Source organism: Python bivittatus, unplaced genomic scaffold (assembly GCF_059951505.1).
Source record: "Python bivittatus isolate LINGU-HERP-01145 unplaced genomic scaffold, Pbiv_v1 ctg000680_np1212, whole genome shotgun sequence".
Taxonomy (NCBI): domain Eukaryota; kingdom Metazoa; phylum Chordata; class Lepidosauria; order Squamata; family Pythonidae; genus Python; species Python bivittatus.
Window position 1 is genome coordinate 3,534,467 of NW_028277095.1, and position 15,517 is coordinate 3,549,983.

At 40.8% G+C, this 15,517-nt stretch overlaps 1 protein-coding gene across 1 annotated transcript; it reads right to left on the minus strand.

Moving 5' to 3' along the window:
• Positions 1–1,131: 1,131 nt before the first annotated feature.
• On the minus strand, positions 1,132–10,106 carry LOC103057303 (outer mitochondrial transmembrane helix translocase-like). Its single transcript, XM_007440722.2, has 9 exons — positions 9,918–10,106; positions 8,490–8,588; positions 7,437–7,557; positions 6,889–7,089; positions 6,136–6,242; positions 4,708–4,797; positions 3,032–3,082; positions 1,444–1,619; positions 1,132–1,252 (listed from the first exon to the last, which is right to left on the minus strand). The coding sequence occupies exons 1-9, from the start codon at positions 10,089–10,091 to the stop codon at positions 1,132–1,134; spliced, it is 1,140 nt and encodes a 379-aa protein (XP_007440784.1). The 5' UTR covers positions 10,092–10,106.
• Positions 10,107–15,517: the final 5,411 nt, after the last annotated feature.

The following is a 15,517-nucleotide window of genomic DNA, read 5'->3' on the forward strand; positions in this document are numbered from 1 at the left end:
GTTTTACTAGCAGTTAACAGATAACAGAGGGGCAGAGAGTAACTTGAGAACTATTGCCTATTTAGGTATGCCTGCATCATCATATGAATATGTATGCGTATACGTTCTTTTTCCCTTCCCCTTCTTGTAGAACTGTATAAATATCAGGACATTCATTTTGCCTGTAGGAGAGTGCCTCCCACTAACTTCTGGTGGGGTCTCCCTCCAGTATGTACTGCTCAATAAACACTGCAGTGAAGCCTTGATTATTCTGCATTTGTGTCCTGCGTTTTGATCCCACAAGTATTTTCTCGGGAATGATTTAGAAGCCCTCATGAGTACCAGACTGAGAAAACAGATGTAGTCAAAAGACTATGGAGTATTTTCAGTTCTCCAGTGCTTTATTTATACGTTGGTACAAAACATGCAATAGGTGGGGTAGGGAGCGGTGAAACAGAATTTGCTGCAGCTTCTTTGTATGATCTTCTGCTGAAGGAAAGGTCAGGAAAGGTTCTGAATGGGGAAGGGATTTGATTGAAGAAAATCAGACCTAGTTTAGATCCAGTCATCTTCTTTTATCACTGCCTTTAGTTAGTAACTGGACTGCTTCATAAAGAATGGTTTGCGACTCTGACAGTAATTCATAACTCAGAATTATGTGTTGCCATTTTGTATTAGTGGTTCTCTCGGCCTTCTTGGTTCTCAGGACTTCTTTCCTTACAGGAGTGCTCCCCGATGTTGCCACCCCCCAATAACCCCCATAATTCTCAGGCAGCATCACCAGAGGTTGGAGGTTTCTGTCCCCAGCACGTTTGGAGTGCAGTGGAGATCGTAAATATCTACCCTGCTCTCATAATGGGCACTTTTCCCTTGTTGAACCGTCCCACCACTCAATTTCTTAAGAATGTCTTCATTCCTAACAATTCTTTTTACCCTTCCCCTCTAACATTACAGTAAAGCAGTGTTTCTCAACCTTGGCCACTTGAGGATGGGTGTACTTCAACTCCCAGAATTCCCCAGCCAGCATGCCTGGCTGGGGAATTCTGGGAGTTGAACTCCACCCATCCTCAAGTGGCCGAGGTTGAGAAACATTGTGGTAAAGTAATTGCAATGATGATAACCTTTGTTCTCCAGGTTAGGAGTCCCATCCACTCAGTCCAAAGCTGGCTCCGTCAGTGCTCCGGATGTGACTCCTTTGGATTCTCTCATCTTTTCCAGGGCAAACAGCAGGTCAAGCTGAGTAAGTGGCCTCAAGGAATTCTCTTCCAAGTCACTGGGCATGAAAGGAAGAAAAGGGTAGGCTCCCTGTTGGTTCTTTCATTTCTTTCTAGCACTCCTTGCTCTCCTTTCCCATTGCAACTCCTGAACATTAATTAGTAGCCAAATTGCTGGAGCCCAGCATCTTCCACCAATAGGACCCAAGAAAAGTCGGGAGTGAAGGGGGAGAAAGGAGAGATGACTTACGCCTCTCCATCACGGTCTCTGAGGTGCAGCATCTGGGCAATCTGTTTCATTTGTTGTTTCCGGACATAATCGCGCACGCGATACGTGGCTGCGTCCCGGCACAATTCCCACAGGTCACTGCCTGAGTAACCATGAGTTTTCTCCGCCAGCTCCTTCAGGCTCACAGCGTTGCTCATCTGGGAAAAGTCACCACCAAATGAAAATCCAGGTTTCTTCATCGGTTTTACCCCCTTTGTCACCTCACCTTCTTTTGGGCAGCTCAGGGGTGGCTCTGCTTAAACAAAGGGTACTTCCTGGTGGCTTTGACAAGTCAACTGGGATGTTCTATCTTTATTTATTTATTAAATTTATATGCCGCCCGTCTTCCCCAGAGGGTGACTCTGGGTGGCTTACAATTAAAATCAAACATCAACAACAGTAACAAATATAAATATCCACATTAAATTAGCTAAAAAATCATACTATATAAAAAGACTATATACATAAAAAGACTATAAAATTCAAGATGATGGGTGGGGACAGAATCAACTACCCCACGAGCCAATTCCTACATGCCCAGGGCAAGGACTGATTCATTCTATTGCCCCCCGTCCCCCAAGCAGGAAATCTAGACTCTTCCTTCCAATATATTGAAAATAAGAAACATAGGAGAAGTGGGGAAATTACTACAGGGCTATTTCTCAGCACGGAGTCTTTAAAATAAAAACATTAAGGAGTTAACGGCACCTGATGTTAAAATGGGTTGCCCTGGGCACATATATGGTAGGCACCATCTTATTTTCAGAATGCCAATAAATCTTATCTTTGAGGTAGGTAGTGCTGCTGCTTTGTCAAAAGGCCCAGAAGTAATTTATGGATGAAAGATGGAAGTCTGAATCTTCGCAGTTCAACAGCAACAACATTGGCCTTAGTTTCATGCCAGTTCTGGAGTTGGGGTCCTACCTCCAAAGGTTACTAGAGTACTAGCGATGTAGGACTTTTCTACTTGGCATTTAATGCTGTGTTTTATGTTGTTAAGAGCAACATAGTTCTCTTGTTGTTAGGAGCAAAATGTCCTTGCTTTGATTATTGAAATGGTTAATTCTCATTATTCCAGTTGGAACAGACCAGTTTATTAAAGAAAGAGTGGGCAACATGTCTTCCTACTGAGAGTGTGTTTGTTCTGTGGAGGCTGTACTATACGCAGGCAGGACCAAAGCAAGCTGCGGGTAGGGCCAGAGCCAAAACGATATAGGGAACCCATCTCTTCCTGGTACCACCTTATCTTCCAAACAGTAGGGCATAGGAAGAACATCTCAGTGGCTCTTACCATAGATCAGAATTGAGAGCTCTGAATGAGTTTTTAGAATTAGGCCAAAGGCCACAATGAAAATAAATAGTTTGGCCTGAGGACTACCGGTGGCCACCCATTGTGCTTAAAACATAATTGCTGAAAAGGTTTATATGAGTAAACCTAACTTGCCTTTGGTCCTTGAAGCCTATCTCTGACTACAGTGACTTGTTAGCATTTCACAAGGCATTTTTTCCACAGCTCTTTCCTTTAATAAGATGTATAATTGAAAACATTTGAGGAAAGCAGGAAACTTACATTTTCTCCAGCAAGAATTAGCTTCAGGATATCTTGCCTTTGCCTTTGGGTCTGTCAGAAAAAAGAACAGAGAATGGGATTGAAACCACCATGCCAAAAAGATAATTTGGGGGGGAAGGTGCCTTTAAGTCAGTCTTGACTCCTGGGGACTGCCTGGATAAGTCCTTGCAGTTTTCTTGACAAGATTTTGGAAGTGGTTTACCATTGCCATCTTCCTAGGGCTGAGAGAGAATGACTGGCCTAAAGTCACCCATCTGACTTTGTGCCTAAGGCAGGACTAAAACTCACCATCTCCTGGTTTCTAGCCTGGTGCCTTCACCACTACACCAAACTGGCTGGTGCTTTCTCTCTTTCAGAGAAAAAGAAAAGATACTACAGATATATTTAAAAAATAAAGATACTGCTCACTGCATAGCCGAAATGTACAACTTATGGCTCCCACATACACCCCCCAAAGTTGTCAGAAAATGGTAGTTTTCAGTATAACAGGCAGTGGAAAATGCTGCCTGTATACAATGGGAATGACCATATTAACTTTACTGAAATTATTTTAAGTTTAATCACATTTAAATGTAAATATGTTGAAGTCAGAACTGGCGTGGGTTTTTTTCTTTTGAACTTGCCTACTTTTTGGATGAGGACCCTACGCATAACCCTCAAAGAGTGGGTGTGGTCCTCCACCTGGAGGAAGTGCTGCACACCTGGATTTCAGCAACTTTCCTGTTTCAGGATAGCCAAAGTGGTAGGCAGGAGACGGGCCAGAGTCCCAACCCAAGACTCCAAATAGCTATTGGAATACATCAACCAGATCAAAATCCATTGTGAAATTTAAGTATAAATGTAAGAGTAGAGGCCAAGTAAATGTCCAATCCATTGTCCTGTTCACAGGATACTCTTTCCAAGGTTGTGAATTCTGTGTTCTGCCCAATTATCTATTCAACTAACCAAGAAGGGTTACTTTTAGAACCAAACTGAACAGGTCCTATTTGAGACTACACTAACTCTCTCTGGGTTGCGCAATTTAGCAGGCAATTAGTTGGCTCCCCTCCTGAAACTGAGACAACATACTAAAGCAATTGACTTATTCCTTGCACCTTGCCAAATTGTCAAGTTTAACTTCTTAAAAAGGCAGCGTACTTCCAGAAAAGTCTTTTATTGTCCAATCTGGCCTTTTTTTCCAAAATGCAATGTTGAGAGTATGGGTGTCCAAGCCAGAAATATTTTCTGCTTGTAACCTTGTCGTGTTCTTCTACCATCTTAAACATTGAAAAAGGGAATAGTTTATTGATTAGTACAAGGAGCTGCCTGTCTCAGAGCATCATTGGCTCTTGACCCATTTTTTACTTGTGAAACTATAACAGAAAATATGCAGGTCATATTTTATCTAGTTGCCCAGAAATCACCTTGTTCCTCTCTTCCTATCTGGGTCTGTCCATTGAATGGAGGCATTTAAAATATGAAATGTTCTGTATGAGTTGTTTTGTGTTTCTGCAATTAATTCTTCAAGCCATCTAGGCCTCCGTACCACAAACCTTTTGACTACGTTCTTCCTGAGGAACGCAGTGGTTTGACTGACTGGGTCTTGCAAACTCCATATTGGACTTGAGGTCTTACTATCTAGCAGTGCGGATGGATGGGGAAGAGGGTTTGTGGGAAGGGTAGTCAGGTCTGCTTACAGGTAGAGCAATCTGAAAAGTTGTTGGCATCCTCCTCAGGATGGCTGGGTCCACATGTTGGGGCCTGTTGGTGGCTCCTAGCACCATTACCTGAAATATATATATATATTTAAAGTCAGCCATAAAGCACCAGGATTGCTGATTGTTTTAACCACATAAATCTGGTAAATTAAAATGAGCAAAAGTGCTGGTTTTTTTCACAGAACATGCACATCTATCTATCATCTATCTATCTTCTAGCACCTTAATTTGTACATTAATATTTATTTACTTACTTACTTAGAAAATGTATATGACTATCCTTTGGGTGGCTAACAACAATCCACCAAAAACATAGTGTAATAAAACCTCTGTCAACAAAACAGAAAGCAGAATTAAAATAACCATAATCAAATAACTAAGGTGTCATATATAAACCCACATTGCAAGCCAAACCTATATGGTTGATTTTCCATTCTTTTCATTTTTTTGCATGACAGTCTGTTGACCATCCAGTTATCTATGTTGTTCTGATTACTTAGAGTATGAATGACTATATAATTTATTTCTAAGATCTCTATGCTGTTCTATTCCAAACTATATTTGTGCATGTGTTACTATAGCATGGAAATATAATATATCATGTTTAAATGAGGCTTAAGAATGAAAGAAGATTCCGGGGATTTCCTTGCCAAGCATTCAGTTCCCCCCATGGCCAGCCAGATCCTTCTGAACAGAAGGAATGGGAAAGTATTCCACCTACTTCTCAGGAAAGGAGTAAAACTCTCAGAATGGGTTCATGTACATGGGTTTTGGTTTTTAAACATGGTTACTGCATGGATAGACAAGCTAAATCCCCAGGACTTGTCTTCTGCAGTCCTCTAAAGATCAGTATGATTTCCCACAATCCTGAGGGAAGGAAACCTGTGTGAGTGCTACATAGACTGAATGTAAGTCTAACTCCCTCCCCCCAATAAAATCCCAGAAGAGAATTCCTGACCTGCCTGTGCAGGTAAGAAAAGTTCCCATCTGCTTTGCATCACTGCTCCACCACTGTGTCCTTTGCCTCTTCTAAAGGTGGCCCAGTAAACAGTTGCCCACAACCAGTTTAGATTTCATGTTAACCATAAATTCTGGTTTAACCATCACAATGGCTGGGGTTACATAAAGACTCAGCACATTTTGGCTTAGTGTGTTGTATGTACCAGACCACTGCCATTATCACCATGTGTCTCTAAATTTAACCTTCAAGTGATTATGTAGTTTTAGTTTATTTGTGATGTTTTAACATTTTTTTCAGTCTATTTAAAAGGCCAACTTTGGTAGATCCTCATATGCAAACCAGGCAGATACACAGGACTATTGCTATGGTGGAAGAATTGAAGATCCGTATTTTTAATGATGGCTTGGACTCCATTTGCATTAATGGATCCAAGCACCAAGCCCTACCTGGCAATCAGACTCCGTTTGCAGCCCATCCCAAAGACTCATGAATTCTGCTTTCATCATAGCCGTGGCTTCATGGTCAGTTCTGGAGCGGTTCCTCAGGAAGGCATCTGCCAGGAATGGGTAGAACATAAAGATAGTAGTTCAGCAAGGTTGAATTACTGCTTTTCTCCAAGTTTTGGTCCGTTCTGTTTAGCAACTTCTGCTTTCTCTTTCACCTCATTCCAAAACAATAGCAAAATACAGTGGGAATTAGGTTTTTCCAAAGGCCGAACCATTGCTTCTTACAATATGATCTTATACTATGGATGGTGGAAGAGAAAAGAAGAATCCTCAGTTTTTTTAAGGATTTAAAAGCCACCCTACCCCCCTTTGGGATCTTTCAGGGAGAAGATAGGAATAGAAAGTTAATAGGATATCACAGATGTTACTACAAAAGAGCACAAGCAATATGATAGCCAATCAGAAACATCTCAGATTTCTTTTAAAAGAAAAGGCAAGCTGGTGTTGCTAAAATACAAGTGATTTGTCCAAGCACTTAATAAAAATCTGATTCCCCACCCCATATCATTCCTTTTCACCTACAGTGTTCTGTTCTAATAAAAGCCTATTTAATGGAAAGAAGGGGGAAAGGACCTAAGCAGAACACTATTGATTCAATGCTCAAAAGGGTAAGTTTTTAAAGTCGGAGCTGATAACGAACAAGGAACATTGAATTATAGTATATGGTACAAGAACCAAGGACTGGGATCTTACCTATTTCATCAATGAAAATTATGCAGGGTTGGATTTTGGTTGCTAGAGAAAAAACAGCAGCTGTGAGTTTCTGCGACTCTCCATACCATTTGTCCACCAAGGTAGATGCTTGAAGATTGATGAACCTGCAGTTGGATGCCTGGGCCATTGCTTTGGCAAGAAGGGTCTTACCGCATCCTGGAGGCCCATAAAGTAAGACACCTAAATAAAAGGGAAACTCCTAAGCCCACATTCATATTCTTCCCCTACCTCCCCAGCTCTTAATGAATTTGAGTATTTGGCTAGTATTTGACAAAATCGGATGGATCAACATTTTTAATTTATTGCCTCAAGACCAATCAATTAACATACAAAATTAAATAAGCATTTCTGTATGTGGGGCCTTCCTACATGCTTCTGTTCATTTGGCTATTGACTTCAATAGACCAAAAAAATTAAAATTACATTGATACAGGATGACTGAGACAGAAGTTGGAGGGCAGGGAATGAAATGACTCTTCTGCCTCTGGACCTCTCAGGTCTCTAAAATGATGACTTGTCAAGGATACCTTTTGGAGGCTGGCAGAGCCTGGAGTGCTCAAACAAGTGTGTCTGTTGTAATGGTAGGATTACAGTGTCTCGAAGTTCACTGACCAGCTCATCTAGGCCTGCAACATCATTCCAAGTGACCTGCAAATTGGACAAGTTTATGGAGGGCTGAAATGATAAAGAAGTTCTGAACTGCCTAGTAAGAACAGCTGGGTCCCAAACATTGCCAAGTCCAAATTTTGAACTTCAAATGTAGCTGCAGTTGTACTAACTCTCCTTCCTTTCCTCCCCCTGACTTTTTCTCCCCATGAATATTAAAATCTGAGTTGAAGGCTACCTCAGTGGGGAAGTCTGGTTTGGATTAAACAGAGGTAATTTTGTTGTTGATAGTTAATTACTGTTCAAATCATATTTGGTTTGATAGATATAGTATTCGTATGTTCTCTGGATAATAGGTCTGATTGTTCTACACCACAGTCACCCCCACCCTGTTTTAAAAAATAGACTGAAAGCAGGGGTGTCCACAGGCTAGGTCAAAAACATGAAGATGGTGGCCATGACCGTGCAATCAAAGCTCCCCTCTGTGACATGCATGAAATACAGGTGGAGATTTGATCATACAGTTATGGCTGCAGTCTTGATTTTTTTTTCCTCCATGCTCTGTGGACACTCCTGGAAGAGAAAGAGATTGATGAGAAACATGGAAGTCCTGCCTTTCCCATATCAGTTTAGAGATGGATATCAGGTCAATGTGCTATTGTCAGGATCACCAACTTTCTTCAGGGCACCATTTTGGCCTGTGGGGATCTAGGCCTCTGCCCTGAGATCCAGTCCTACTGCACCACTTAGAACTGCACACTGATGCCGAGCAAATCTAAAGACTCATGTAGAGTCTTCCTTTTTCTCTCTTGTAAGCAGCCTTTTCATGCTATTGGCACCACCCCTTGCCTTTGGCTTTGCTCCGCTACCAGTCAAGGGCTACACTGCTCTTCCTAGTTGCCAGACTGATTGCAGGCAGAGCCACAAGTCACAGTTGATGCTGGGACCAGAAAAACAGCAACTCCACCTCTCACCTTTATGTCCCTGGGAACCACCAAATGAGCAACAATGTTCATCTCATGCTCCGTCAGCTTCACCCTTTCTATTCCAATCTGCTTCATCAGGTGTTCTGCCTGTCAGAGGAGATTAAAAGGGGACTAGATTCAGGTATAATCTCAAGGATGAAACCTGATATTTAGCTTGACATGCTGCGCTTGTTCTAATGAAGTGGACTTGCTGACTTGAACTTGGTATATTAAGCAGAGGTGCCCTGTATAGCTTCAGTGTATGATTATGGGTCTTCATAATAATGAGCACAAAAGAGATGTAATCAGAGCTGGTCTAATGAATTCTAGGCAGTTACTGAGAAGCAAGTGGCTTTTTCAGCAGCCTCAAACAGGTGATGAGAACTGAACACAATGTTTTTGAGGAAGTCCCACTTGTATTATTTATAACTGCTGTTAAGAAGTTCAGAAGCCTCTTCTTTATAATCTTTTCTTTTCTTTCTTTTTCTTATTTTGTTTCTTATACATTATTTTTCTTTATTTTCCTTATTTCTTCTCTAAAAATTGTATTGTTTTTATCTTGTTAAAAAAGAAAGAAAGAAAGAAAGAAAGAAAGAAAGAAAGAAAGAAAGAAAGAAAGAAAGAAAGAAAGAAAGAAAGAAAGAGAAAGAAAGAAAAAGAAAAGGAAGTTCCACTTGTTTTCTTAATTTGTATAACGTATGTTCTGTGTAGATGAGCCTTCCCCAACCTGATCCAACCTTCTGGCCAAATTGCTGGGGAAGGCTGCTGTAGAAAGCTTAAATACATGACAGGAAGACTGTGGTAATTGTTTCCTGGAGGCAAATGCTCAGTTGTTCTTTATCACCACATCTGGCATCACAGATGAGGAATGCTCAGGATTTGGAGTTTTCCAGCCGGTTTCCCCTTGTCCAGTAAGGGTGGAAACAAAAATATTATCTCCCAGCAGGCATGCAGTTAATTTCTGAACCTGATTCTTTTGCTAAAACTTGGAATTGTTGGCAAATTCCATATGTAATGTTGTTACACAATACCTCACAGCATCTGTACTGTTCTGGCTCTGGCAAAGCTAAACACGTCCCACACTTTTCTGTTCCCACACATACCAAGCTCCAGACCTTTCAACTGAGCCTTATATCAGCTGTCACTACCTATGGCCCAATGTAGACTGTAGTTGAGCTGGTCCAGTTCACAGGTCTTCAGTAGGTTGTTTTATGCTTCTAGCATGCATCACAATGTTTTTGTTTCTGCTTTTTTTAAGTGAGAAAGTCAACTGAGGGTACAGCAAATGAAAAAGAGTTAAGAACGACCAGTCATTCTGTTCTTGCAGGCTACCATGTTAGAATTTCTTGAAACAATTACTCAACAAATAATGATTAAATAATGGCTTAATTTAACCATGTGAACCCAGCCACAAACATGCTTGCTGGTAATACATACTTTTTTCTTCAACTGTATTCTTTGCTTCTGGGCAGGGTCTAGGGCATCTGATACCCACTTTATACTGAAGTAGGTGGTAGCTCCGAAGATGGCCACACGAAGAAGAACAACAAGTACTTCATTCCGTGTTAGGGGGCGAGTCAGGAAGTCCTTGGACAGCTCCCCCAGCAACATCTCTAAAATGTTTCTAGCTCCCAAACTGGAACCTGAATTAAATTTTAAAATGGGATGGAGATAGGAGAGGTTAGTATATAAAGGATTAAAGACAAACTTCTGAAGCCATTGCATCACATCTAGTACTGCTGTTAAGTTATTAAACTAAGGAATAAAAATCCGTCAACTATAACATGAGTGCAGATCTGTATCTAGAGTACATTGGATCATGCAATATATGGTCTTCAATTACATCTTTGCCAATAATTCATTTAGCCCCATGGCTATAACATCAGGAAAATGCATAATACCTCACCAATAGAGTGTGTAAGTTATCTGGAAAAAAATCCCAGATTATATCCTTGGAACTTCCCAGTAGGGCTGTAATAATTTCCTATTTAAAACCATGGAGGCTTGTAGTCAGTCACTAAAACTGAGTTAGATATACTGTTAGTTTGCTTAGTGTAAGGCAGTCCCAACTGCTTGGGTTCAGACAATACTACAAAGTAACTATGTTAGCTTGATTTGTAGACCACACTGAGCCATAAAATAGCCAACCACATTCCAGGTTAATATGCTGAACCAGCTTACATTTCTAACTGTTCTGGGTTATTGTAAGAATTATGGCATCAGCATCAATATCTTCATCATCATCTATAGAATGCTGAATCTGTAAGGTGATTCTTGCAGATGAGATATGCAAGAAACAATATACAATAATAATAAACAATAACAACAAGATACAAATGCTAATGGAAAATGCAGAATATTGTTAAATTAACCAAACCAAATTATAATGGTTAGGTGCAGCATGTCCATCCTATGGGTCTCCACACATCACCCTTTCCTAACATGGTGCTATATGGAGATATTGGGTTACAGTTCTAAAATAATATAAAAATAAATAAATATAAATATAAAATAACTCTCCTGGCTGAGGGAGAGGAGAACTATACATCAACATACCAAACGTGGTCCTGTCCTTTTGGCTAAAGAAATAGTAATGCTGATTTAAATAAACAAAACTAATACTAATACTGTATTGGGAACTCTTTGAACATATGGAAGATACTATAAATGTACTAATTATCTTTGTAATTGCACTTCAAACCTGAGTCAGCCAAGGTTGAACACTTGACAAGCCCTGTCTTAAATTGGGATAGGAGTGTTCTCTGTTTTCTGACTTCATAACCTTCAGAATAGTAAGTGGATGCCCTCACATTACTATCCATCTTTGAATTTATTTTATCAAAAGCCAGCTTGTTCCCAATGACTGCACCAGGAAACTGCAGTTCCTAAGCCATGTCATGACTTATTTGATGCTGGCTTTAATATGTTGTGTGAACCAGATACCGAGGCTTGGACATCAGGGCTTACTGTTTTACAATAAATAGAGAAGCTGTTTGTGGTTTAGGTAATAAAACCATTTTAAAAGCACACGGTGGTTTAGCGGAGTCTGAGAATTCACGTATACAGTATTACAGGATATTTCCTGTGACCTCCAAACGGGCATCCTCGGAGGACGGGGGGACGCGAAGACAAGGCAGCCTGCTTTAACTGAGATCTCCGGGAGTGGACTCTTGTTGCGAGTTGGGAGGGACAAGATTAAGGCCGACAATCGTGGGAACCGAAGCAGCAGGTCTGGCGTGCGCGGAATCGGCGGGAGCGCGGCCGGGCTCCGGTTGCTGACCATGGTGCTGAAAAACGCCGGGACGAGGCCGCAGCGCGCAGCCTTTAGCAAAAAACCAAAAAACGGGGAGGGGGATGCTTTGAGACTCACCCATCCGCCCCTCTCGGCGCCTCTCCGGCCGGCTAAAGTCCTCGCGTAGAAACAAGACCCGTGGAAAAATCCTTCCTACTTCACTGCTCCTGACTTCTGCGCATGATACCAAGGCTTGAAATTGAATGGCTCGCTGCCTGTGAACGGAATGACCTAGGTAAGGCTAGAGGTGAGTTTTGCTTTGGGGTTTTAACAAGCACATCAGCATTAAGAAATAAAATGCTATTTTGAAATCGATAATTCAGCCTACAGATTAAATCTCGCTCTGCGGATGGCTTGACAGTCTACTCTGGTATAGAGAGCGTGTGTGCTAGTCTGTGTGTAGGGTATACGGGAAGCCCACTACAAGTAAGTCAGGCTAATTCAGAAGGAAGCTCCACAGAATTCAGTAGGATTTACTCCCAGGTTCATCTTGGTTGAGGAACATTTCACTCTGAAGTAACTCTATCAGGTTCAGTGGGACTTTATAGCTAGGAATCCCAAGAGAATTCTGGGCAGATGTATCCAGTATTGTACAGATAAGCTGTCAAGGTTGAAATCCTACTTACCTGAGAATATGTGCCACTGAACCAGATAGAATTTAAGGGAACACATTATTTAATTCAGCTGATAATATCCTGCAGATTAATTTGGGATCCTGTAGGAAGTCCCCAGGATATGCATGCAGCGAGAATGCTTTGAGGTAAAATAAGTATATTTCTTCAGGTTTAACAGTGACCTTTTTCAGGGCTACCAGATCTGGGTTGCAAGAATCCAGATGACCACTAGATGGCAGAGATGTTACGATATACACACACACACACACACACACACATACATATATACACATACATACATACACACACATACACATACATACATACATATACATATATACACATACACACATACATACACACACATACACACACATACACATACATACATACATACATACATACATATATTCTATTTAACAGTTGTCTGGATTTTTGCAATCTGACTTTGCACACTGATTTCCACTTTTCTGAAAGATTTGCTGTCAGCATTTCTGTTTATATAGTCATATAATTGCCAGTTGGGTGTTTCAGATTCATAATCCCCAAGAAATCACTCTAGAATTACTCTAGAATCATTGACTTTAACTTGGGTGACTTTCAGTGAGAGAAATTATTTCCCTGCAATGGCATCCACAGCAAGCTAAAATGATGCCACATTGGTACCACATGTGGAATGGCATCAAATGTTTGTCCCTACGTTTTGTCCTTGCATCAGACATCTGTGGCTTCCGCCCTTCCTCTCCCAGGTGTGCTTCAGTTTCTGGATGTGACTGCTTTCTCACTTGTTTTAAAAACCTAGTATGTTGCCTTTTTTTTAAAAAAACTGTTTCTTTTATAGGGTTTTGGAGGGAATGGAGATGTCATTTTCTTTTTACTAATATATTTATCCCTCTTGTTACTGAAGGAGAAAATAAAGCTTCAAGTTAGTTGTAAATTACTCCCTCCCCAAATAAATTTTCCCAGGAACATAAACCTATAATCTCAGCCTTAAAACATTTAGAAGGGCAAGGACTATTGATAAGTTAGGAATGGATGCTTAGAGGTAAACAAGAAACAAGACAGTATAAACTAGAGTAGTTCTCAAGAATCTATGTTCAGGAAATACTGCCTATTTGCTCTCCCCAAATTGCTCATTAACCAATGATGTGCTATATCCGATCAATAATTTGCTGAGGTATCCAATCACATGTATATTTTAGTTTTTATTAAATTAAATCGGGGTTGCATCCCCACCCCTTTCAGATTTTTGCTTCCGCTGCCTCCAGTACCAGAAATAGACAATGTGTGCTTCAGTGAAAGAGTGTGTCTGATCCCCATTACTAAAGAAATCTAGGGAGAAAGTTCTCCTACATTGCCAATAAAACTACATGGAAGTGGTCACCAAGAGTCCAGCCTAAATCCAGGGAAATCTGTATGTTTTCTTGTGGAATAGATGGAATCACAAAAGAAAAAGAAGAAGGAATTTTGGGCTACCTTAAAAATTAACATAGTTTCACAGTCTATAGTTTAGTGGACTAAAGTGCACTTGATTTTCATCAGATGTGTTCATCCATAAAATGTACATTGAGGGAGTGGAGAATGCTAACAGAGGTACAGAAGGCACAAGCAGCATTCCAGCTCCATTATCAGCAGTGGCCATATGAGTGCACTAGACTGCATTTGCCCCTTCTGGGTCATGTGACCAGGAAGAAAGAACATAAGAATGGAATGGTCACTAATACTAAGAGCTGTTGTCCAACTGCAACCCCCAGAAGGATGAATTAGAGGAATATTTAATATTTTGTTTTTCCATAGTCCCTGGCCAGACCTGGTTCATTTTTTAACTCTATCTTTTTTTATCCTGCATTTTTATAAATAACTCAAGGCAGCAAACATACCTAATACTCCTTTCTCCTCCTATTTTCCCCGCAACAACAACCCTGTGAGGTGTGTTGGGCTGAGAGGGAGTGACTGGCCAAGCTGGCTACATGCCTAGAACTCCCCATCTCCTGCTTTCTAGCCTGGGGCCTTCACCACTAGACCAGACTGGGTCTCTTTCTTTTTGCTGGCGTCTCTCCCTACACTACGTTTAGCTCCACTCTGTTCTGCTTTTGGAGAGTTGTCTCGCTGACATATGATGCCTCCACCCTGTTCACATAATTTATTTCAAACGTTCCATTGGATTGGAAAGAGTACCAAAAAATGAAGTATAGATGCTGGGAAAGATACTAAATAAATAACTGAAAGGTGTGACATTCATCAGGAGTAATACACACATTCATGGATAGGCGTAGTGAAATTGAAGCACTGCCCCTTTTAAATTGTGCTGCGTGCACAATGAATGTAAAAAGGGACACGGTTCAATTGCATGGTCGTGGCCACCATCTTGACTTTTTTGACATAGAGGGAGAGAGAGAGAGAGACATGTCTGCCTTGGTGTCTTCTTGTAGCTTTGAGAAATCATTGAATCTTTTAATAAATTTCACACTATCTGGTTCATTTAGCCCATAATAACCTGCTCACCATGGGACATGAAAGATTCTCTGGAAATATTAAACCTGGGTTCACTGATTGCACTAAGTCATGGCTTATTTATCCATAGTTCACTCTCTAATTTACAATTGCCTAAGCTTACATATTAAACCAAAATCAAACGAACCACAAGCTTAGCTTGACACAATTACATGCGAAAGTTAGGGATCTCTGTTCAGATTGACAATGAATCCCTAAGTGAGCAGAAGCTGATGCAAGTTCTACTGATAGAATGGTAAGTCTGCAAATCTGAATGTCCACTTGCCATATTTACTGTTTTTTAAAATTTTCAGTCCATATATATTTGCATATAAATAGTCAGAGATAGACATCCTGCTCACATCATACCATCTAGAGAGGTTGCTTTAGCTCCTGTTCACTGATTGAAAGGTACAATTTGAGTGTGATGCCTACACTCTATGACAGTGTTTCTCAACCTTGGCAACTGTAAGACGTGCGGACTTCAACTCCCAGAATTCCCCAGCCAGCATGCTGGCTGGGGAATTCTGGGAGTTGAAGTCCACACATCTTAAAGTCGCCAAGGTTGAGAAACACTGCTCTGTGAACATAATCTAAATGCTGAAAGAGGGGTGATTTAAAAAAACAAACAAATGTGA